The sequence below is a fragment of the Scyliorhinus torazame genome, chromosome 19 (assembly GCF_047496885.1).
Source record: "Scyliorhinus torazame isolate Kashiwa2021f chromosome 19, sScyTor2.1, whole genome shotgun sequence".
NCBI lineage: Eukaryota > Metazoa > Chordata > Chondrichthyes > Carcharhiniformes > Scyliorhinidae > Scyliorhinus > Scyliorhinus torazame.
This window is the reverse complement of record NC_092725.1, coordinates 104,838,576-104,861,479: the sequence shown is the minus strand read 5'-3', so window position 1 is coordinate 104,861,479 and position 22,904 is coordinate 104,838,576. Positions and strand designations below refer to the sequence as shown.

General features: G+C 46.6%; 1 protein-coding gene across 1 annotated transcript in view; it reads right to left on the bottom strand.

Annotated features, from left to right (window-relative positions):
* Positions 1–15,893: 15,893 nt before the first annotated feature.
* The window catches only part of LOC140396399 (thioredoxin reductase 1, cytoplasmic-like), a 52,222-nt gene continuing 45,211 nt past the window's right edge, over positions 15,894–22,904 (bottom strand). Inside the window, exons 11-14 of the mRNA XM_072484988.1 lie at positions 22,563–22,670; positions 22,241–22,336; positions 20,978–21,112; positions 15,894–17,871 (exon numbers count right to left, since the gene is read on the bottom strand). Of these exons, the coding sequence (XP_072341089.1) occupies positions 17,809–17,871; positions 20,978–21,112; positions 22,241–22,336; positions 22,563–22,670 (402 nt within the window). The 3' untranslated portion in view covers positions 15,894–17,808. The remainder of the gene's footprint in view (positions 17,872–20,977; positions 21,113–22,240; positions 22,337–22,562; positions 22,671–22,904) is intronic.

The following is a 22,904-nucleotide window of genomic DNA, read 5'->3' as shown; positions in this document are numbered from 1 at the left end:
TATTCCCATGAACCTGCTACCCTTGTCCTTCTAGGTGGCAGTAGTCATGGGTTTCGGAGGTGCTGTCAAAGGAGCATTGATGAGTTGCTGCAGTGCATCTTGTAGATGGTACACACAGGTGCTACTGTGCATCAGTGGTGGAAGGAGTGAATGTTTAACGTGATGAATGAGGCCAGGCTACTTTGTCCTGGTGGTTTCCAGTTTCTTGAGTGTTGTTGGAGCTACACTCATCTAGGCAAATGGAGAGTATTCCATCACACTCCTGACTTGTGCCTTGTAAACTGTGGACAGACTTTGGGGAGCCAGAGGGTGAGTTGTTCTCTGCAGGAATCTCAATGTCTGACCCGCTCTTGCAGCCACAGTATTTATTTTCCTGGTCCAGTTCAGTTTCTGATCATTGGTAACTCCCAGGCATGTCGGGCAAGAAAGCAGGGAGAGCATAGGCAGTTTCATTTCTGGCCTGATTTGAAGAATGTTTTACCCCTTAATGGGGTTCTTGAACACCCTGTGTGAGAGGGGTGGAGGCAACAAGGTCAGGGGTATTGCATTAAGAATGTTAGCTTGTTTCATGGCTGTCAAATTTTGTTTACCACAATCTCAACAATGAAAGCACTTGTTTTTGATGGTGAGGGCTTTTTATTTTAAATCGCACTTCTGTGGCAGGGGAAAATAAATCTATTGACCTTATGAAACTCAACACAATGTTAATAATGTTCATATCTTTGGTCTTGTTATGGGGTTAAGGAGTAGAATATTTTAATTTGACAAAATATAGAGTAATAAGGACATCAAAAAGATGCCCAATTTTAACATGTTAATTTATTAAACAGATGCATGGCATTTTCCATTCTACCGCATTGAATGCATTTTTTAAATTGAGGCCAATTCAATTATACAAATAAGCAAACTAAGCCTTTCTATTGCTCAGATAACTTCGTATCATTATTCATTTATTAATACTCATAACCAAGGCCCGATTTCTATTCCAAAAGCGGATGTCTAATAAATAACGTTTATTAATGTTTGCCACTCAATATTCATCCTGGTAGTAACTGCATATTTTACATTCATGCAGGAAGTTGACCTATTTTTGGAATAAATGTGAAAGCTTTAGTTGTTAATGTGGGATGCACTTTATGAAATATATTTCTATATTAATGGATTGAAATTCTTCAATATAGCTCATTTCTTGAAAATGTTCCACTTCCCGTGATAAGTTGGTTCATTATCCATTTCCCAGCATGCCTCATCGAATAATATTAAATATTAATACGTGCAAACATAAACTGACTGGCAGTGGTACTGATGACCTCACTCACTCATCCCAAAACCAAGCTTTACTCACTCATTCCAGCGCTTGTCATAATATACACCAGTATATCATGGTGCAGGCACACTGATGGACACACAGTGGGACCAATCAACATACACAACACCGCAGCCAATCACCAGTGATAGCACACGCACTATAAAGACAGGGGACATCAGAGTTCCCGCTGATTTGAGTAGCAGCTAGCTTGGAGCACAGAGCTCATAGCCTGCAACACAGACATTCATCATGTGCTGAGGGCATCAACTGGTTAGGACAAGGTAAAGGTCTTTAGTTAAAGCTGGTATCGTATTTACCCACAGTTCAAATATGTTCAAATCGTTAACCTTTTAATAAAATAGTGTTGCACTACTTCAAGTGTTGGTGACCTGTATGTGATCCAGAACATCATGATACCAGGAGTGGTTGCATACTAGCACTTCATAGACCTACCTGCAAGTGATTTGCCTTCCTCCAGCATTCAGTCATCCTGCAACATGGACAACATCAGCCCGCTGCCACCGCTCTGCATCGCCGGCAACCTCGGGGCCAACTGGAAGACTTTCAAACAGCGCTTCCAGCTCTTCCTCGAAGCCACGGACAGGGTGGGCGCCTCGGACACTAGAAAGATTGCTCTTCTCCCCTCCACGGCCGGGGACCATGCCATCCACATTTTCAACTCTCTCACCTTTGCAGATGACGAAGACAAGACGAAGTTCAAGACTGTTCACCTCAAATTTGACACTCACTGCAGCGTAGAGGTGAATGAAAGTTTCGAACGCTCCGTGTTCCAGCAGCGTTTGCAGGGTAAGGACGAACCTTTCCAATCCTTTCTAATGCACCTCCGCATCCTTGCGCAATCTTGCAGCTACGGGCCCACCTCCGACTCCATGATACGCGACCAGATCGTTTTTGGTGTTCAGTCAGATCCCCTACGTCAGCAGCTCCTCAAAGTAAAGCAACTCACCCTAGCGACCGCCATCGAGACCTGTGTCCTACATGAAAATGCCACCAGCCGGTACTCCCATATACAAGCGGCTGAAACGGCGGGGCAAGGTCCCCACGAGGCGGAACGGGTCCAAGTGATTGAGCACCTCCAGGGCCTCAGCCTGGATGAGGGCGGCCATTTCGCGTGCTTTTCGCGGACTCCCGCGCTTGTGCTCACCAAACGAGGGGACGGCAATGTCGAAGAACGTAATGCGCAGGCGTGCACCATGCACGACCGCACCGCGCATGCGCGGTGGCGCAGCAAACGTGCTGACGCTACGACGTGCGGCAACTGTGGCTCCGCCCATTTAAAACGGCATTGCCCTGCCAAATCCCGACAATGCCTAAGATGTGGCAGACTTGGCCACTATGCTGCCTTCTGCCGAGCAGCTCAGCCTGCCAATTTATATCGCTTCAGCCAGCCTCGCAGGAATGTCTGGGCAATTCAGTCCACGGTCACCGAGTCCGATGCGGACCTCCCACACTGAGTGCTGAATTTGGTGCATTTGAGTGCGATAGTGAGAGTTTGGTGACCGAGGGAGTATAAGGCTTCATTTTTATCTAAAGTTTAGTCTTTCTTTTATTTAGTTAATTAACTTAAAAGTTGCTGTTTGGTTTAGAAGAAGGTGAATTTTCAATAAGCTTTAAACAGGCTTCTACTTGTAGGCACTTGCAGCTGGAGCTTGTTAATTAGTTAATTGGATTAGGCCAGTTTTCAGAGGCTAGATTCACAGTATAAAAGTGATCCCCTACAGTGCAGACTTTGTTTGCACTGAGTGCTGAATTTGGTGCATTTGAGTGCGATAGTGAGAGTTTGGTGACCGAGGGAGTGCTGAATTTGGTGCATTTGAGTGCGATAGTGAGAGTTTGGTGACCGAGGGAGTGCTGAATTTGGTGCATTTGAGTGAGATAGTGAGAATTTGGTGACCGAGGGAGTTAGGTGAGGAGGGAGTAAGGTGCTCCTTTCATTTTGTTCCCGACATTTCCGCAAAGAGTGCGAAGAGAGCCAGGAGTTTACAGAAAGTGTAGCTGACTGGGAGCAGGGTCGGAGGGCGGAGATCTAGTTAGTCCACAGGGCAGCTATATTCTGTCAGGTAAGAGGGGATGGAGGCTAGGCCAGTACATGCTCCTCCTGTAGGATGTGGGTGGTGAGGGATACCACCGGTGTCCCCACTGACTATACCTGCGGGAAGTGCACCCAACTTCAGCTCCTCAAAGACCGTGTTAGGGAACTGGAGCTGAAGCTGGATGAACTTCGGATCATCCAGGAGGCAGAGGGGGTGATTGAGAAGAGTTACAAGGAGGTAACCACACCCAAGGTACAGGACAGGAATAGCTGGGTTACAGTCAGGGGGAAAAAAACAAACAGGCAGAAAGTGCAGTGATCCCTCGTGGCCGTTCCCCTTCAAAACAAGTATACCGTTTTGGATGCTGTTGGGGGGGATGACCTACCGGGGGAAGGCCCTAGCGGCCAGGTCTCTGGCACTGAGTCTGGCTCTGGGGCTCAAAAGGGAAGGGGGGAGAATAGAAAAGCAATAGTTGTAGGAGATTCAATGGTTCGGGGAATAGATAGGAGATTCTGTGGTCGCGAGCGAAACTCCCGGAAGGTATGTTGCCTCCCGGGTGCCAGGGCCAGGGATGTCTCGGATCGTGTCTTCAGGATCCTTAAGGGGAGGGGGAGCAGCCAGACGTCGTGGTGCACATTGGTACCAACGACATAGGTAGGAAAAGGGGTGTGGAGGTAATAAACAAGTTTAGGGAGTTAGGCTGGAAGTTAAAAGCCAGGACAGACAGAGTTGTCATCTCTGGTTTGTTGCCGGTGCCACGTGATAGCGAGGCTAGGAATAGGGAGAGAGTGCACTTGAACACGTGGCTGCAGGAATGGTTAGGAGGGAGGGCTTCAGGTATTTGGATAATTGGAGCGCATTCTGGGGAAGGTGGGACCTGTACAAGCAGGACGGGTTGCATCTGAACCAGAGGGGCACCAATATCCTGGGAGGGAGGTTTTCTAGTACTCTTCGGGAGGGTTTAAACTAATTTGGCAGGGGAATGGGAACCGGATTTGTAGTCCAGCAACTAAGGTAGCCGATATTCAGGACGCCAAAGCGTGTAATGAGGCAGTGGGGAAGGGAACACTGACAAAGGAAAGTACTTGCAGGCACGGAGATGGGTTGAAGTGTGTATACTTCAATGCAAGGAGCATCAGGAATAAGGTGGGTGAACTTAAGGCATGGATCGGTACTTGGGACTACGATGTGGTGGCCATCACGGAAACTTGGATAGAAGAGGGGCAGAAATGGTTGTTGGAGGTCCCTGGTTATAGATGTTTCAATAAGATTAGGGAGGGTGGTAAAAGAGGTGGGGGGGTTGCATTATTAATTAGAGATAGTATAACAGCTGCAGAAAGGCTGTTCGAGGAGTATCACCCTATTGAGGTAGTATGGGTTGAAGTCAGAAATAGGAAAGGAGCAGTCACCTTGTTAGGAGTTTTCTATAGGCCCCCCAATAGTAGCAGAGATGTGGAGGAACAGATTGGGAAACAGATTTTGGAAAGGTGCAGAAGTCATAGGGTAGTAGTCATGGGCGACTTTAACTTCCCAAATATTGAGCGGAAACTCTTTAGGTCAAATAGTTTGGATGGGGTGGTGTTTGTGCAGTGTGTCCAGGAAGCTTTTCTAACACAGTATGTAGATTGTCCGACCAGAGGAGGGGCAATATTGGATTTAGTACTGGGTAATGAGCCAGGGCAAGTGATAGATTTGTTAGTGGGGGAGCATTTTGGAGATAGTGACCACAATTCTGTGACTTTCACTTTAGTAATGGAGAGGGATAGGTACGTGCAACAGGGCAAGGTTTACAATTGGGGGAAGGGTAAATACGATATTGTCAGACAAGAATTGAAGTGCATAAGTTGGGAACATAGGCTGGCAGGGAAGGACACAAGTGGAATGTGGAACTTGTTCAAGGAACAGGTGCTACGTGTCCTTGATATGTATGTCCCTGTCAGGCAGGGAAGAGATGGTCGAGTGAGGGAACCATGGTTGACAAGAGAGGTTGAATGTCTTGTTAAGAGGAAAAAGGTGACTTATGTAAGGCTGAGGAAACAAGGTTCAGACAGGGCATTGGAGGGATACAAGATAGCCAGGAGGGAACTGAAGAAAGGGATTAGGAGAGCTAAGAGAGGGCATGAACAATCTTTGGCGGGTAGGATCAAGGAAAACCCCAAGGCCTTTTACACATATGTGAGAAATATGAGAATGACTAGAGCGTGGGTAGGTCCGATCAAGGACAGTAGCGGGAGATTGTGTATTGAGTCTGAAGAGATAGGAGAGGTCTTGAACGAGTACTTTTCTTCTGTATTTACAAATGAGAGGGGCGATATTGTTGGAGAGGACAGTGTGAAACAGATTGGTAAGCTCGAGGAAATACTTGTTAGGAAGGAAGATGTATTGGGCATTTTGAAAAACTTGAGGATAGACAAGTCCCCCGGGCCTGACGGGATATATCCAAGGATTCTATGGGAAGCAAGAGATGAAATTGCAGAGCCGTTGACAATGATCTTTTCGTCCTCACTGTCAACAGGGGTGGTACCAGGGGATTGGAGAGTGGCGAATGTCATGCCCCTGTTCAAAAAAGGGACTAGGGATAACCCTGGGAATTACAGGCCAGTTAGTCTTACTTCGGTGGTAGGCAAAGTCATGGAAAGGGTACTGAAGGATAGGATTTCTGAGCATCTGGAAAGATACTGCTTGATTAGGGATAGTCAGCACGGATTTGTGAGGGGTAGGTCTTGCCTTACAAATCTTATTGAATTCTTTGAGGAGGTGACCAAGCATGTGGATGAAGGTAAAGCAGTGGATGTAGTGTACATGGATTTTAGTAAGGCATTTGATAAAGTTCCCCATGGTAGGCTTATGCAGAAAGTAAGGAGGCATGGGATAGTGGGAAATTTGGCCAGTTGGATAACGAACTGGCTAACCGAAAGAAGTCAGAGAGTGGTGGTGGATGGCAAATATTCAGCCTGGATCCTAGTTACCAGTGGCGTACCGCAGGGATCAGTTCTGGGTCCTCTGCTGTTTGTGATTTTCATTAATGACTTGGATGAGGGAGTTGAAGGGTGGGTCAGTAAATTTGCAGACGATACGAAGATTGGTGGAGTTGTGGATAGTAAGGAGGGCTGTTGTCGGTTGCAAAGAGACATAGATAGGATGCAGAGCTGGGCTGAGAAGTGGCAGATGGAGTTTAACCCTGAAAAGTGTGGGGTTGTCCATTTTGGAAGGACAAATATGAATGCGGAATACAGGGTTAACGGTAGAGTTTTTGGCAATGTGGAGGAGCAGAGAGATCTTGGGGTCTATGTTCATACATCTTTGAAAGTTGCCACTCAAGTGGATAGAGCTGTGAAGAAGGCCTATGGTGTGCTCGCGTTCATTAACAGAGGGATTGAATTTAAGAGCCGTGAGGTGATGATGCAGCTGTATAAAACTTTGGTAAGGCCACATTTGGAGTACTGTGTACAGTTCTGGTCGCCTCATTTTAGGAAGGATGTGGAAGCTTTGGAAAAGGTGCAAAGAAGATTTACCAGGATGTTGCCTGGAATGGAGAGTAGGTCTTACGAGGAAAGGTTGAGGGTGCTAGGCCTTTTCTCATTAGAACGGAGAAGGATGAGGGGCGACTTGATAGAGGTTGATAAGATGATCAGGGGAATAGATAGAGTAGACAGTCAGAGACTTTTTCCCCGGGTGGAACAAACCATTACAAGGGGACATAAATTTAAGGTGAAAGGTGGAAGATATAGGAGGGATATCAGAGGTAGGTTCTTTACCCAGAGAGTAGTGGGGGCATGGAATGCACTGCCTGTGGAAGTAGTTGAGTCGGAAACATTAGGGACCTTCAAGCAGCTATTGGATAGGTACATGGATTACGGTAAAATTATATAGTGTAGATTTATTTGTTCTCAAGGGCAGCACGGTAGCATTGTGGATAGCACAATTGCTTCACAGCTCCAGGGTCCCAGGTTCGATTCCGGCTTGGGTCACTGTCTGTGCGGAGTCTGCACGTCCTCCCCGTGTCTGCGTGGGTTTCCTCCGGGTGCTCCGGTTTCCTCCCACAGTCCAAAGATGTGCGGGTTAGGTGAATTGGCCAATGATAAATTGCCCTTAATGTTCAAATTGCCCTTGGTGTTGGGTGGAGGTGTTGAGTTTGGGTAGGGTGCTCTTTCCAAGAGCCGGTGCAGACTCAAAGGGCCGAATGGCCTCCTTCTGCACTGTAAATTCAATGATAATCTATGATTAATCTCGGACAAAGGTTCGGCACAACATTGTGGGCCGAAGGGCCTGTTCTGTATTTTCTATGTATGTACTATGTGCAGCAGTGACACCGAGGACCCGAAGGCGCCTTTTCGAGTCGGTGTTGTGACAAAAGACAGGCTGTCCCTGAAGCAAAGACACCAGCCGCTGTCGGTATACAGCATCGATCCAGACGATGAGTGGTGTGCCACCCTGACGGTCAACCGGTCCCAAATACGATTCCGCCTGGACACTGGTGCCTCCGCCAATCTCATGGCGTGGTCTGCTTTCCAAAGCCTTCGTGTCAAACCAACCATTCTTCCATCGGCCTGCCAGCTATTGGACTACAATGGCAACATCATTCCTGCTACCGGCTCATGCCAACTCAAAGTGACGCACAAGTCATGAAAAGCCATCCTTCCTTTTGAGATCATGGGCTCCTCGAAGGACTCTCTGCTTGGCGCACAGGCGTGCAAGCTGCTACACCTCGTTCAAAGAGTTCACTCTCTCTCTCCTGATGATACATCTGCCTTCCAGGATGCTGAGTTCAGGGCGCAACTCAACGCCATCATCGACCAGCACCGCAATGTCTTCAAAGGCATGGGCACGCTCCCATATACTTATAAGATCCTACTCAAACAGAACGCCACGCCTGTGGTGCATGCACCTCGCAGAGTTCCAGCACCCCTCAAGGACCGCCTCAAGCAGCAGCTGCAGGACCTCCAAGACCAAGGAGTGATCTCCAGAGTTACGGAACCAACTGACTGGGTCAGTTCCATGGTGTGTGTAAAAAAGCCTTCTGGCGAGCTCAGAATCTGCATTGATCCCAAGGATCTGAATCGCAACATAATGAGGGAGCATTACCCAATCCCCAAGTGCGAAGAGATCACATGCGAGATGGCTCGCGCCAAGCTCTTCACCAAACTTGACGCCTCGAAAGGATTCTGGCAAATTCAACTAGACAGATCCAGCAGGAAACTGTGTATCTTTAACACCCCACTTGGCAGATATTGTTACAACAGGTAGCCGTTTGGGATCATATCGGCGTCAGAAGTGTTCCACAGGATCATGGAACAAATGATGGAAGGCATTGAAGGTGTTCGCGTCTATGTTGACGACATAATCATTTGGTCCACCACCCCGCAGGAGCATATCAGTCGCCTCCAGCGTGTGTTCAAACGCATACGGGAGCAGGGCCTACGCCTCAACGGAGCCAACTGCTCCTTCGGCCAGACAGAACTCAAGTTCCTAGGGGACCACATGTCCCAGTTGGGTGTGCGGCCGGATGCGGACAAGGTGGCTGCTATCACAGCCATGAAAAAGCCAGAGGACAAGAAGGCAGTCGTCCGATTTCTGGGCATGGTCAATTTCCGAGGGAAGTTCATCCTTAACCTCGCCTCTCATACCACGGCTCTCAGGAACCTGGTCAGGAAGACGACAGACTTCCAATGGCTTCCTGCCCACGAGCGCGAATGGAGAGAATTTAAAACTGAACTTACCACGGCCCCGGTATTGGCCTTTTTTGATCCAGCGAAAGACAAAAATTTCAACCGATGCCAGCCAATCTGGCATTGGGGCAGTGATTGTGCAACGCGATGAGGCCTCATCATGGGCCCCGTTGCATATGCGTCACGCGCCATGACCCCCACAGAACAGCGCTACACGCAGATAGAAAAGGAGTGCCTGGGCCTTTTGACCAGTGCTTTCAAGTTTCATGATTATGTGTATGGCCTTCCCCAATTCACCGTCGAGACCGACCATCGCCCGCTGGTCAATATAATACAAAAAGACTTGAACGACATGACGCCTCGCCTCCAGCGCATTCTGCTCAAACTCCGGCGATACGACTTCCAGCTCGTATACACCCTGGGCAAAGACCTGATAATAGCCGACGCTCTGTCCAGGGCAGTCAACACCCCGTGTGACCCAGCGGGATTCGTCTGCCAGGTTGACGCCCATGTGGCCTTCATGGCCTCCAATCTACCGGCCACGGATGAACGCCTCACCCAAATTCGCCGCGAGACTGCGGCTGACCCCCTGCTACAGCGTGTCATGCGCCACCTAACAGACGGGTGGCTCAAGGGCCAATGCCCGCAGTTCTACAACATCAGAGATGATCTGTCGGTAGTCGATGGTGTCCTCCTGAAGCTGGACCGCATTGTTATCCCCCACAGCATGCGCCAGTTTGTCTTGGAACAGCTACACGAGGGCCATCTTGGCGTGGAAAAGTGCCGCCGAAGGGCCCGAGAGGCAGTGTACAGGCCCGGCATCAATGACGACATCGCCAACACAGTGCTCAACTGCACCACCTGTCAGCGGTTCCAGCCGGCCCAACCACGTGAGACCCTACAGCCCCATGAGTTGGTCACGTCCCCTTGGTCCAAGGTCGGCATCGACCTGTTTCACGCCTGGGCAGGGACTATGTTCTGATTGTAGACTATTTTTCAAACTACCTGGAGGTGGTACGTTTGCACGACATCACATCGTCTGCAGTCATCCGTGCCTGTAAGGACACCTTTGCTCGGCACGGCATCCCACTCACTGTGATGTCAGACAATGGCACCTGCTTCGCAAGCCAGGAATGGTCCAACTTTGCCAAGAGGTACAACTTTGTGCATGTGACATCCAGTCCCCTGTACCCCCAATCCAATGGCAAAGCGGAGAAGGGCGTCCACACAGTCAAACGGCTGCCCTGCAAGGCTGCCGTTGCTGGGTCCGATTTCTACCTCGCCCTGCTGGCCTATCGCTCGGCCCCACTGTCCACTGGCCTGTCGCCAGCCCAGCTGTTCATGGGTCGTACCCTGAGGACGACAGTGCCGTCCATTCACGTCCCAGACCTCGACCACGTTCCGGTCCTTCAACGAATGCAACTGTCTCCTGCACAGCACAAGGCGGCTCATGACTCCCGTGCAGCTGATCTCCCTGCTCTGGCTCCAGATGACAACGTCCGCATCCATTTTCCGGATGGTGGCTGGTCTGCAACTGCTGTGGTTCTTCGGCAGGTGGCTCCCCGCTCGTTCCTGGTTCGTCTACCGGATGGTTCCATTCTGCGCCATAATCGACGTGCTCTTCGTCTCGTTCCGTGCTCGCTATGTGATCCTCCGCCAGTGCCACGCCCTCCTGTTGACCCTGACCTGGACTATGCGGAGATTCCAGTTACTCTGCATTCTCCTCACTCTGACGCAGTCCAGCCCACTCCTCAGCCGGTGGCTCCTGACCCACCCTTGAGGCGGTCAACCAGAATTCGTCGCCCATCTCAGAGACTTAATTTGTGAACTTTGTGCACTAATGGACTCTCTGGTCTGTTCTGTTCTACCATTTAATCGTTCAAGTGGTTTCAAGTGTTCATCTCGTTATTTGTGTGACACGCAGTTTTTCTGTACCAGGCACCTTCCCATGTAAATAGCTTAGTTTTATGCACATAGTCAGGAACATTCACAACACAATATTTATTGTCACGCAGGCACATTTTTTAATATAAAAGGGGGATGTCATAATATACACCAGTATATCATGGTGCAGACACACACTGATGGACACACAGTGGGACCAATCAACATACACAACACCGCAGCCAATCACCAGTGAGAGCACACGCACTATAAAGACAGGGCGCATCAGAGTTCCCGCTCATTCGAGTAGCAGCTAGCTAGGAGCACAGAGCTCACAGCCTGCAACACAGACATTCATGTGCTGAGTGCATCAACTGGTTAGGACAAGGCAAAGGTCTTTAGTTAAAGCTAGTATCATACTTACCCACAGTTCAAGTATGTTTAAATAGTTAACCTTTTAATAAAATAATGTTGCACTACTTCAAGTGTTGGTGACCTGTATGTGATCCAGAACACCCAACACATCAGCGCTGACCCTCACTCACCCCAGTGTTGACTCTTATTATGGACCCTCACTCACTGATCCCAGTGGTCTGTCGATTGGATTGGATTTGTTTATTGTCAGGTGTACCGAGATACAGTGAAAAGTATTTTTCTGCGAGCAGCTCAACAGATCATTAAGTACATGAGAAGAAAAGGGAATAAAAGTAAATACATAATAGGGCAACACAACATATACAATGTAACTACATAAGCACTGGCATCGGATGAAACATACAAGGTGTAGTGTTAATGAGGTCAGTCCATAAGAGGGTCATTTAGGAATCTGGTGACAGTGGGGAAGAAGCTGTTTTTGAGTCTGTTCGTGCGTGTTCTCAGACTTCTGTATCTCCTGCCCGATGGAAGAAGTTGGAAGTGTGAGTATGTCGGGTGGGAGGGATCTTTGATTATGCTGCTCGCTTTCCCCAGGCAGCGGGAGGTGTAGATGGAGTCAATGGATGGGAGGCAGGTTCGTGTGATGGACTGGGCGGTGTTCACGACTCTCTGAAGTTTCTTGCAGTCTTGGGCCGAGCAGTTGCCATACCAGGCTGTGATGCAGGCCGATAGGATGCTTTCTACGGTGCATCTGTAAAAGTTGGTAAGGGTTAATGTGGACATGCCGAATTTCCTTAGTTTCCTGAGGAAGTATAGGTGCTGTTGTGCTTTCTTGGTGGTAGCATCAACGTGGGTGGACCAGGACAGGTTTTTGGAAATGTGCACCCCTAGGAATTTGAAACTGCTAACCATCTCCACCTCGGCCCCGTTGATGCTGACAGGGGTGTGTACAGTACTTTGCTTCCTGAATTACCAGCTCTTTAGTTTTGCTGGCATTGAGGGAGAGATTGTTGTCGCTACACCACTCCACTAGGTTCTCTATCTCCCTCCTGTATTCGGACTCATCGTTATTCGAGATCCGGCCCACTATGGTTGTATCGTCATCAAACTTGTAGATGGAGTTGGAACCAAGTTTTGCCACGCAGTCGTGTGTGTACAGGGAGTAGAGTAGGGGGCTAAGTACGCAGCCTTGCGGGGCGCCAGTGTTGAGGACTATTGTGGAGGTGTTGTTGTTGTTCATTCTTACTGATTGTGGTCTGTTGGTCAGAAAATCGAGGATCCAGTTGCAGAGTGGGGAGCCAAGTCCTCGGTTTTGGAGCTTTGATATGAGCTTGGCTGGGATTATGGTGTTGAAGGCGGAGCTGTAGTCAATAAATAGGAGTCTAATGTAGGAGTCCTTGTTTTCGAGATGCTCTCGGGATGAGTGTAGGGCCAGGGAAATGGTGTCTTATGTGGACCGGTTGCAGCGGTATGCGAATTGCAGTGGATCAAGGTGTTCTGGGAGTATGGAGGTGATGTGCCTCATGATCAACCTCTCAAAACACTTCATTACGACTGAAGTCAGGGCCACTGGTCGGTAGTCATTGAAGCACGTTGCCTGGTTCTTCTTTGGTACCGGTATGATGGTGGTCTTCTTGAAGCAGGTGGGGACCTCGGAGTGGAGTAGGGACAGGTTAAAGATGTCCGTGAATACCTCTGCCAGCTGGTCCGCACAGGCTGAGTGCACGACCAGGGATCCCGCCCGGGCCCCGTCGCCTTCCGAGGGTTCACTTTCAGGAGGGCCAAACTGACTTCGGAAGCTGTGGTGGTGGGTATGGGTGAATTATGGGCTGCTGGGGCACTCGACAGCGGATTGTTGGTTACCTGCTTGAACCGAGCATAGAATGCATTGAGTTCATTGAAAGGTGAATATCAATTTATGCAGCCGCATTTTTCAATGCATTACAAATAAAGACTCTGGAAATGTTATGAGATAGGGCACAGAACAAGGGTGCAATTCATTTGGGAAAGACCATGGGCTGGTTTCTCCGATGTCCCCACGCCGGCGTGGGTTTTACGTCAGCAAAACGGCTGATTCCCCGTGGAATATTGAGCTGTTGGATTTCTAGCTCATTGCAGACAGGATGAGGAACTATGCTCTGCTCCAGTGGGTATTGGTGTGTTGCATACCCTCCCTGGTTATTGTTTTCCTTAACCAAATTGTGCGCCGAGAGAGATTAATTGGATAGTTCTTTCAAAATACTGGCACAGGCACGACAGGCCAAATAACTTAATAATAATAATCACTTATTGTCATAAGTCAGCTTCAATGAAGTTACTGTGAAAAACCCCTAGTCGCCACATTCCGGTGCCCGTTCGGGAGGCCGGTACGGGAATTGAACCCGCGCTGCTGGCTTTGTTCTGCATTACAAGCCAGCTGTTTAGCCCAGTGTGCTAAACGAGCTCCTTGGGTGCTGGACGCTCCTATGATTTTACTTGTGTGGACCTCAGCCTCTTCGGAGCTCTGTATTAACCCACAGATTGAACATCGCTGTTGTGCCACGAGTAGATATCTAAACAACCTATAGGATTCCTACAGTGCAGAAGGAAGCCATTCGGCCCCATCAAGTCTTCACCGACCCTCTGAAAGAGCACCCTACCTAAGTCTACTCCCCTGCCCCAACCATGCCTAACCTGCACATTTTTATTTTGGGACACGAAGGGGCAAGTGTATCAAGACCAATCCACCTGACCTGCACATCTTTGCACTGTGGGAGGAAACTGGAGCACCCGGAGGAGACCCACACAGACATGGGAAGAAGGTGCAAACTCCACACAGTCACCCAAAGTCAGAATCGAGCCCGGGTCTCTGGTGCTGTGAAGCAGCAGTGCTAACCACTGTGCCACCATGATGTCATTATCACTAAGAAAAGCGAAATAATGTGGATGATGGAAATCTGATGTAAAAGCAAACAATTCTGGCAAGACTGAAGTGGGTCTGACAGCATCTGTGCAGAGGGAAAGAAACAGAGTTTCAAGTCCATGACTCTTCAGGGCTATTTTGCTCTCCCGCCTCTTAAGCAAGTACAAAACCAATCCCATTTCTCGCTCGCTTTAGCTCCGAAGAAGTTATATAGACTCAAATGTTAACAGTTTCTCTCACCACAGGTGCTGCCAGATCTGCTGAGCTTCTCCAGTGTTCTTAAAATAACCCAGGCCTGGAATTTGACAGTCTGACACACCAAGAGGAACACATCGCAAGTTCCAAAATTGCATAATGATTAGGGAATTGTTTCAACCCCCTGCATGACCTGGGTCCTCATACACCAGTCGCTGAAGGCAGATATGCAGGTACAGCAGGGGGCAAAGGCGGCCACTGGTACGTTGTCCTTCATAGCGAGAGAATTAGAGTGCAGGAGTAGGGATGTCTTGCTGCAATTATGGAGGGCCTTAGTTGTGCAGTTTTGGTCTCCTTATCAGAGGAAGAATGCTCTTGCTATAGAGGGAGTGCAGTGAAGGTTTACCAGACTGATTCCTGGGATGGCAGGACTGACGTATAAGGAGGGATGGAGTCGGTTAGGATTGTATTCGGAGTTCAGAAGTAGTTGGGTGGGAGGGGGCCAGAAATCTTCTAGTAATCTAGAAAATTCTAACAGGACTAGACAGGGTAGATGCAAGAAGGGTGTTCCCAATGGTGAAGGTATCCAGAACTAGGGATCACATCCTGGAGGATACAGGGTAGACCATTTAGGACTGAGGAGGAGGAGAAATTTCTTCACCCAGAGAGTGAGCAGCCTGTGGAATTCACTACCACAGAAAGCAGTTCAGGCCAAAACATCATAAGTTTTTAAGAAGCAGTTAGATATAGCACTTGGGGAGAAGGGGATCAAAAGATATCCCTCCACTACCGACGAACCGTGACAGCCATGTGCACCATCCTTTATCAGTCAGGATCTCATTGAATGGCAGAGCAAACTTGATGGGCTGAATAGCTCCCATGGTCCTAAACCAGCGACAGAAGTGATGACAGCCGAAAGAGAAACGGAGGCTCAAAATTCAATGTCAGCTGTCCATTATACCCTCTACCTTGTTACACACCCTTCCTGGCTTTCCATGGCTGATCTGCCTCCACCATGATGACCTCCACTGTCACATTCGCAGCAGAAGATGGCACGTGTTTAAGGTGATACCATGGTTGTGCTGCAAGTCACTGACTGGCCACTAGGATAAAAGTGAATGTTTGAGTTGGGTGACTGCTCAGACTGGCTGGAGGGAGAGGTTGCTTGTAATAATAATCTTTATTATTGCCACAAGTAGGCTTACATTAACACTAAAATGAAGTTACTGTGAAAAGCCCCTAGCCACCACACTCCCAACGCCTGCCCAGGTACACGGAGGGAAAATTCAGAATGTCCAATTCACCCAACAGCATGTCTTTGGGACTTGTGCAAGGAAACCGGAGCACCCAGAGAAACCCACGCAGACACGGTGAGAGTGTGCCGACTCCATAATCATACTGTTATTCATCTGTTGCTTTGTATGTAGCTTACCCACAGTTAATATTAATAAATCATTTATAGTTTTAGCTACTTGTAACATAGATCAGGCCACCCGACAAGAATATTACAGTGTTTACATCATTTGAGATTTGTTTAATTGTACAACTTCAGTTCTTTAAAAACAGCACATCAGAAACATTAAGTTTATGCATCAATATGGAACACAGGCTGTAAAATCAAAGCAATTGAAGCAAAATAATTGGATACAGTATTTTTGAAAAATGCACAAAAGTCACTCACTCATTTCAGAAATATATGTGCTGACGTACTTGGATAATTTAATACCTCTGCTGGTGAATTTTGTGCAAATAGACAGTAGTCACCAGAGGGTATAATTCTTGTAGATCCGAATGCTGTACACGTTAAGATAAGGTGTAACCTGTACTCTTCTTAGACAACCAACATGATGATTTACAAATTTGTTCCTAGAACAGTTAAACACTGAATGTTAAGGCAAGCCAGTGCTTGAAACTATAATGAATCCAATAATCCAAGGAAAAGGTTTGTTCAGTGCAGGAGTTAGGAACATTAATGATTCCAACATGGAGGGTTCATCTGAAATAGCTCTTCTTAAAAGCTAATTGAGTGAAACTAAACCTGGGCTGTAATTGTAACACAACAGATCCAAAGCTTCTAATTCACTTCGCTCCCAAGGCTCTTCAACGAACAATTGAGGAATTAAAGTCTGGGGCCTCTGCCAACAGCAGCATTGGAACAAAGTAGTTTATTCTTGTACCATAAAAGTTAATCTAGAACGTCAGAGCTTGATGAATCCTGGGGACAATCACAGCGATACCAGATTCACCACCTCTGCTCCAGATTCACACCACAACCTTAGCACAAAAGTGTGAACCAAACTACTACTTGCACAAACACCCAATGCAGTGCCAAACCCAATATCAATCTTCAGTCTTTCATGGCTGTTTAATGACCTTCATTCACCCCCTAGAGAGCCCATCATCTTGTTCTAGAAGGCAGGGGTTTGTGTAGAGCTAAATATGGATTTGTACAATTTTTATTCCAGAGAAAGAGGAACACGAGTCCGGTATTTTTAAAAAAAAATTTATAAATCTACTAACAGAAACAGCATCTCGAGAGTCTTCACTCGTGAGTCCAACGACAACAGGAATGTTTTGGGGAAAGTGATGGCTTTAGGAATTAACCATCTTGCTGAGAAATCTTAATGCCTGACTCTAAAAAGGATTTGGGGATGAAATTAGTGTTTCAGCCAACAGTAAATTGTAACTCGTTTGCCACTCACTCTGCCCACCTGTTCGTGAGAGGGGCTGTGGAACAGGCTGGCTGTCAAACAAAGTCTCCCCCCCCCACGCAGACAAATTTCAGCCCGGTTTCATTCAGTGCAGAGTTTTAACAGAACCAGAATAAATATATTCAGCTTCAACATTAAACATGATATCCAGCTTCAATGTTAAACATGATATCCAAAAAGCTCACTCAACCCCCCAAAGATGGGAACAGACGGTGAAAAGAAAAGGAAAAAACTCCTGGTGGAAAGTACCCATAATACAACAATCGCTTTTTTCTGCGTCTTTCTGATTTTGATCAGCTGGAGAGTTCTCCAGTGATAGTGGAAGCCCTTGACATCTGAAATTTGCTGAAAATTGCTAGACTGTGCACACTTGAATTTGCTAGACCGTGCTTGCGTTTTTTTTCCATCGCAGCCTTCCATTCGAAACTGGTTCCAGGCCGGGACTTCATGAAAGCATCGGGATGATGCCCCCGCAGCGCAGCAGCATGCCTCCGTGGTCAGGTATAAGCCTGCCATTGCACTAGTTGCCAAATGAAGTTCACATCACCTCACACTGCAGCAGATCCCTCAACAATGGTGTGAAACAGGAGGAGTTGCAGTGTCTCGACACAGGATCAATGGGAGTCCCCGCCCCCACTGACCTGACTGCGTTATTCAGTGAGACAATGTGATCCATTACAGCAACAGTGGCAACAGCAGGGATTTAACCTCAGCAGCCAGATTGTTGGACATCTTTGCCAGACTGCTTAGTGACAGATAGTGTGGTGAATATCTAAAAAAAAAAGAAATGCCATCTTTAATATTCATCTATGATGGAAAGCAAATCTGGTCTAGTTTTAATGAAGTTTTAAGGTAAGCTCAAGCCATTGCGACCTTCCTTAGCAGGGTAGGAAGGCAAAGCGATGTGAGGGTAAGAAACGCTGGCCATTGGCTCAGTGTGGATCAGATGATCGATGCCAAAAGCATGGTGTCTGCGTGGGTCTCACCCCCCACAACCCAAAGATGTGCAGGGTAGGCAGATTGGTCACTCAAGTTAGGCCTCATCTGATGGCCTCGGGCTGTGATCTTTTCATTCATCAAACCTTCTCATCCCACTTCCGGCAGGCTTTCCAAACTAACCAAAATGAATACTGCACTATTTTTAAAGAGTGAGGCATGCAGGAGGAATCATCTTTTTGAAAACCAAAACAAGGGTTAGCCTTTTGAAGGCAAGATTGAAAGAAAAAAAATATATATATTCTTCAAAGTAAAATCCCCCCACAAAAGAAGAATCCAAGAATTAATTTACATCCAAAAGGGAAAGGATTAAACATCAATCGACATAATTAGATGAAAATGTTCATCTCAATATGGAACACAATAAAAAAGGTCCAAGCATCTCACAGCAGGAATCTAATTTCAAGTGGATGAGACAAACCCTGTTAATTGAATCATTACAATTTTCATCAAACAGTATACGTAAATCTGCTTTAAGCATTCATGTACAAATATCTCATCAAGCTAGCTAATTATGTCCCAGCAAAGGGCAATGAGATGCTCGACGGAGGCTCGTTTATAAAACATAAAAAGGTGCTTTGAATTATAATACCGAGTACTTTACAGGATTACTTGGGCAATATTTTCTTTTTTAACCTGCCCACTGAAACCTTGCACTTTCTCCCCAACAGTCACAATAGTGCAATCATGCTTTAAAAATAGTATTTGGGAACAAAGAACAAAGAAAAGTACAGCACAGGAACAGGCCCTTCGGCCCTCCAAACCTGCACCGCCATGCTGCCCGTCTAAACTAAAATCTTCTACACTTTCAGGGTCTGTATCCCTCTATTCCACTACCCTGTGTAAAAAATAAAAAAATAAATAAAAAAAAATAAAAACTTGCCTCGTACATCTCCTCTAAACCTTGCCCCTCGCACCTTAAACCCATGCCGCTAGTAATTGACCCCTCTACCCTGGGAAAAAGTCTGACTATCTACTCGGTCTATGCCCCTCAATTTTGTAGACCTCTATCAGGTCACCCCTCAACTTCCTTCATTCCAGTGAGAACAAACCGAGTTTATTCAATCTCTCCTCATAGCTAATGCCCTCCATACCAGGCAACATCCTGGTAAATCTCTTCTGCATCCTTCACATCCTTCTGGTAGTCCAGAATTGAACACCATAATCCAAGTGTGGCCTGACTAAGGTTCTATACAGCTGCAACATGACTTGCCAATTTTTATACTCAATGCACCGGCCAATGAAGGCAAGCATGCCGTATGACTTCTTGACTACCTTCTCCACCCGTGTTGCCCCTTTCAGTGACCTGTGGACCTGTACACCTAGATCTCTCTGGCTGTCAATACTCTTGAATATACATTCACTGTATATTCCCTACCTGCATTAGACCTTCCAAAATGCATTACCTCACATTTGTCCGGATTAAACTCCATCTGCCATCTCTCCACTCAAGTCTCCAAACGAGAATACAAGAGGGGTGGAAATTCTGTCCTTTTGAATATAGGTTGGTGTTGATATAGCTGTCTATTGCTAATCACACAAGTAATCTTGTACTGATGAGTAACATTGCATCTGCGTATTATAACCTGCAGTTTTACTGCCTTCAGAAATCGACACTCAGATTAAAGAACTTATTTTATAATTCTTTAGTTAGGAACAAGAGTAGGCTATTCAATTGGGGGATCATGGCTGGCCTGTAGCTCATCCATTTTGCCATCTGAATTCCATATTCCTCAATACCCATGCGATCAATCAATCTCAATTCTTGAAAGCTCCAAGTGTCCCTTTGCATCAAAGCCTTTTGGAGAGAGTGTTCTTGATTTTCACTAAAGCCCACTCCAAAGGCAGAGCTCAAATTATCATACCCCTTTGTTGTCTATTCCCTTATTCCCCCACATCTACCCGATCGAATCTCTATCATATTAAACATATATATTTGATCATTCCTCAACCCATTATAATATACTAGATGCTGATACCCCTAGATGGCATTCTCTCCTTAAAATATAAATAATCTAGATAATCTTTATTAGTGTCACAAATAGTCTTACATTAACAATGAAGTTACTGTGAAAAGCCTCAAGTCGCCACATTCCAGCACCTGTTCGGGTACACCGAGGGAGAATTCAGAATGTCCAATTCACCCAACAAGCACATCTTTGGGGACTTTTGGGAGGAAACCGGAGCACCCGCAGGGAACCCACGCAGATGCGGTGAGAGCGTGCAGTGTCCACACAGACAAGATGTGGGGAGAACGTGCAGAGTCCACACAGACGGTGACCCAAGCTGGGAATCGAATCAGGGTCCCTGGCGCTGTGAAGCAGCAGTGTCAACCACTGCCACCCAAATTTCACTATTCTCCTCGAATAGGTTTCTTAAAAGAAATCTGACCACCTACCATGTCTCTATAAGATTCTATGTTAAATACTCGAGATGTTTTGTGAGGTTAAGAATCCATACAGCGACAAGCTGTTGCTCTGCTACTGGGTTCCATATAACAGAAATCTTCCTCCTTCAAGTACCACATCCTAAGAGGGGGTTGACAACCATGAATTTCCATTGGATTAGTCCATGATTAGGCTTAGTAAAATACTGCAGTGATTTGCCGTTGCCTTCTGTAGTGGGGCTGACCAGGAAACACTCCCACCCTTACTGTCTGCCATTAGGCCTATTGGAAAGATCAACAGACTGCTAATCATTTGGTTTTGTCACATTATGGACACTCCTTCCGTGGCCATCAAGTCCTGAAGTGGAGCTTCCAGCCCAGAGAAAGGGACACTAGCCAGGGCACCACAAGACCTCCATCCTTAACAAAAAGTGCAAGATTAAAATTACTATGCTCGAGTATCCTAAATTAATAACATTATACAAAGTTTTAATACCTCTGCACAGACTGGGTGGATTCCTATTGTGCTATCCAACTGCTCCTTGATCATTCCACATTTCATTGCGGCCCCAAACCCCTGCGTGATTTCTCCTGCATTCGGACCCAACACATGGAAACCAATTACCCGATTCTGAAAAAAGGAAGTGCACTCCGATTAATTTCACATTTACAGCTGTAAAATTACTTTTGATGAGAAAAATTAACCCAAGGTGCTTTTTCTCCACTTGCTATTCTTCCTCCCTTCCCCTATGTAGCAGTAGGCAGTGTTATGGTCCAGGGTTTAGAGAAACCCACAACTTTAAATAGATTTTGGTTATGGGGAGCACACGGGCTTACTTTACAGGGTGTGATGCAACAGAGAACTAAGAGTATTTTTAAACAAAAACAATGTTTATTCTATGAACCCAATTAACACTTATAAACAGTGAACATCTTAGCAACTATCAATTCAAATACACCCCCGCAAATAATACAGTACTCTATAAGTAGCCCTTAATCTTTCCTTTTAACATCCATAAGACCCTTTTTACAGAAGGACAGCAGGTTTAAATTCTCTACTGAGAGCAATTACCACTTTGAAATCACCAAATCAACATTCTTTAGCTTGCAGAGATTCATACACATCTTGCTGTGACTGCAGCTTCTCCAAATCTAAAATGATACTAAACAGAGCCACACAGCAGCTTTTCCACTCAAAATGAAAGTGAAAGGCAGAAAGACAGCCCAGCTCCACCCACACACTGACATCACTACTGCCATTTGAGAAACATACATTTCTTAAAAAGGGACCCACTACAGCTATCTGATAAACACCCATTTCTTAAAAGCTACTCTGACATGACGAAAGGCACAAGACCACCCACACAGGTCTAGGAATTCAGGAAATGTTTTGAGATACACCGCAGGAGGTGTGTCAGCCCAGAATCAGAAGATGGTGGGTTTTCAAGTCCCACTGCATCCCCCCCCCCCTCCCCCCCCCCCCCCCCCCCCAAAAGAGCCAGACTGACTCCAGTTTAATCCATCAAAATCAATAACTTCCCACTGGCAATGGAAAATGGCCCATAAATTTTATTTTAAAAAAATTTATAACACCCAATTCACCCATGCAAACACGGGGAGAATGTGCAAACTCCACACAGACAGTGACCCAGAGCCGGGATCGAACCTGGGACCTCGGCGCCGTGAGGCCACAGTGCTAACCCACTGCACCACCGTGCTGCCCCAAATGGCCCATAAATTAACTGTTTGTAATACATACTTGATCTTGCTTGTTGCAGATAATCTTGGCATAACACTTGTTGTTATCCCTTGATGGAACAGTCCACTCCAGAGGCCAGAAGTAACTGTGGTAGGTCTGAAAATACAAGGTGGAATGATATTTAGTGTTACGGAAAAAAGACAACGCAACATTTTTCACATCATGATCCAGCAACTTCATATTCTCCCTGCGTCTGCATGGGTCTCACCCCCACAAACCCAAAGATGTGCAGGCTAGGTAGATCGGCCATGCTAAATTGTCCCTTAATTGGAAAAAATAGATTGGGTACTTCAAAAAAAAAAAAAAAGATTCAGCAACTTACATCCACATTCTCCATGCCATATTTTTCAATAGCTTTCTCTTCTGAATAACCACAGGCTCCGTATTCCAAGGGAGTAAAGACTGTGGTGGGCACGTTTGCATAGTCACACTGTCAGTGTTATAATCAGAAAGAAAGAGTCAATACCAGTGGAACATCCAGGCTCCAAACATGCATAAAGCTATTCTTAGGAGTATTCTCCAAGTCTGCATTGTTTACAGCAATAACTTGCATTTATATAGTGCCTTCAACATCCCAGACAAAACTTGACTGACATTACGCCAAGTAACCAAAAGCTTGGTCAACGAAGTAGGTCCTAAGGGGCGCCAAACAGGTTGGAGAGTT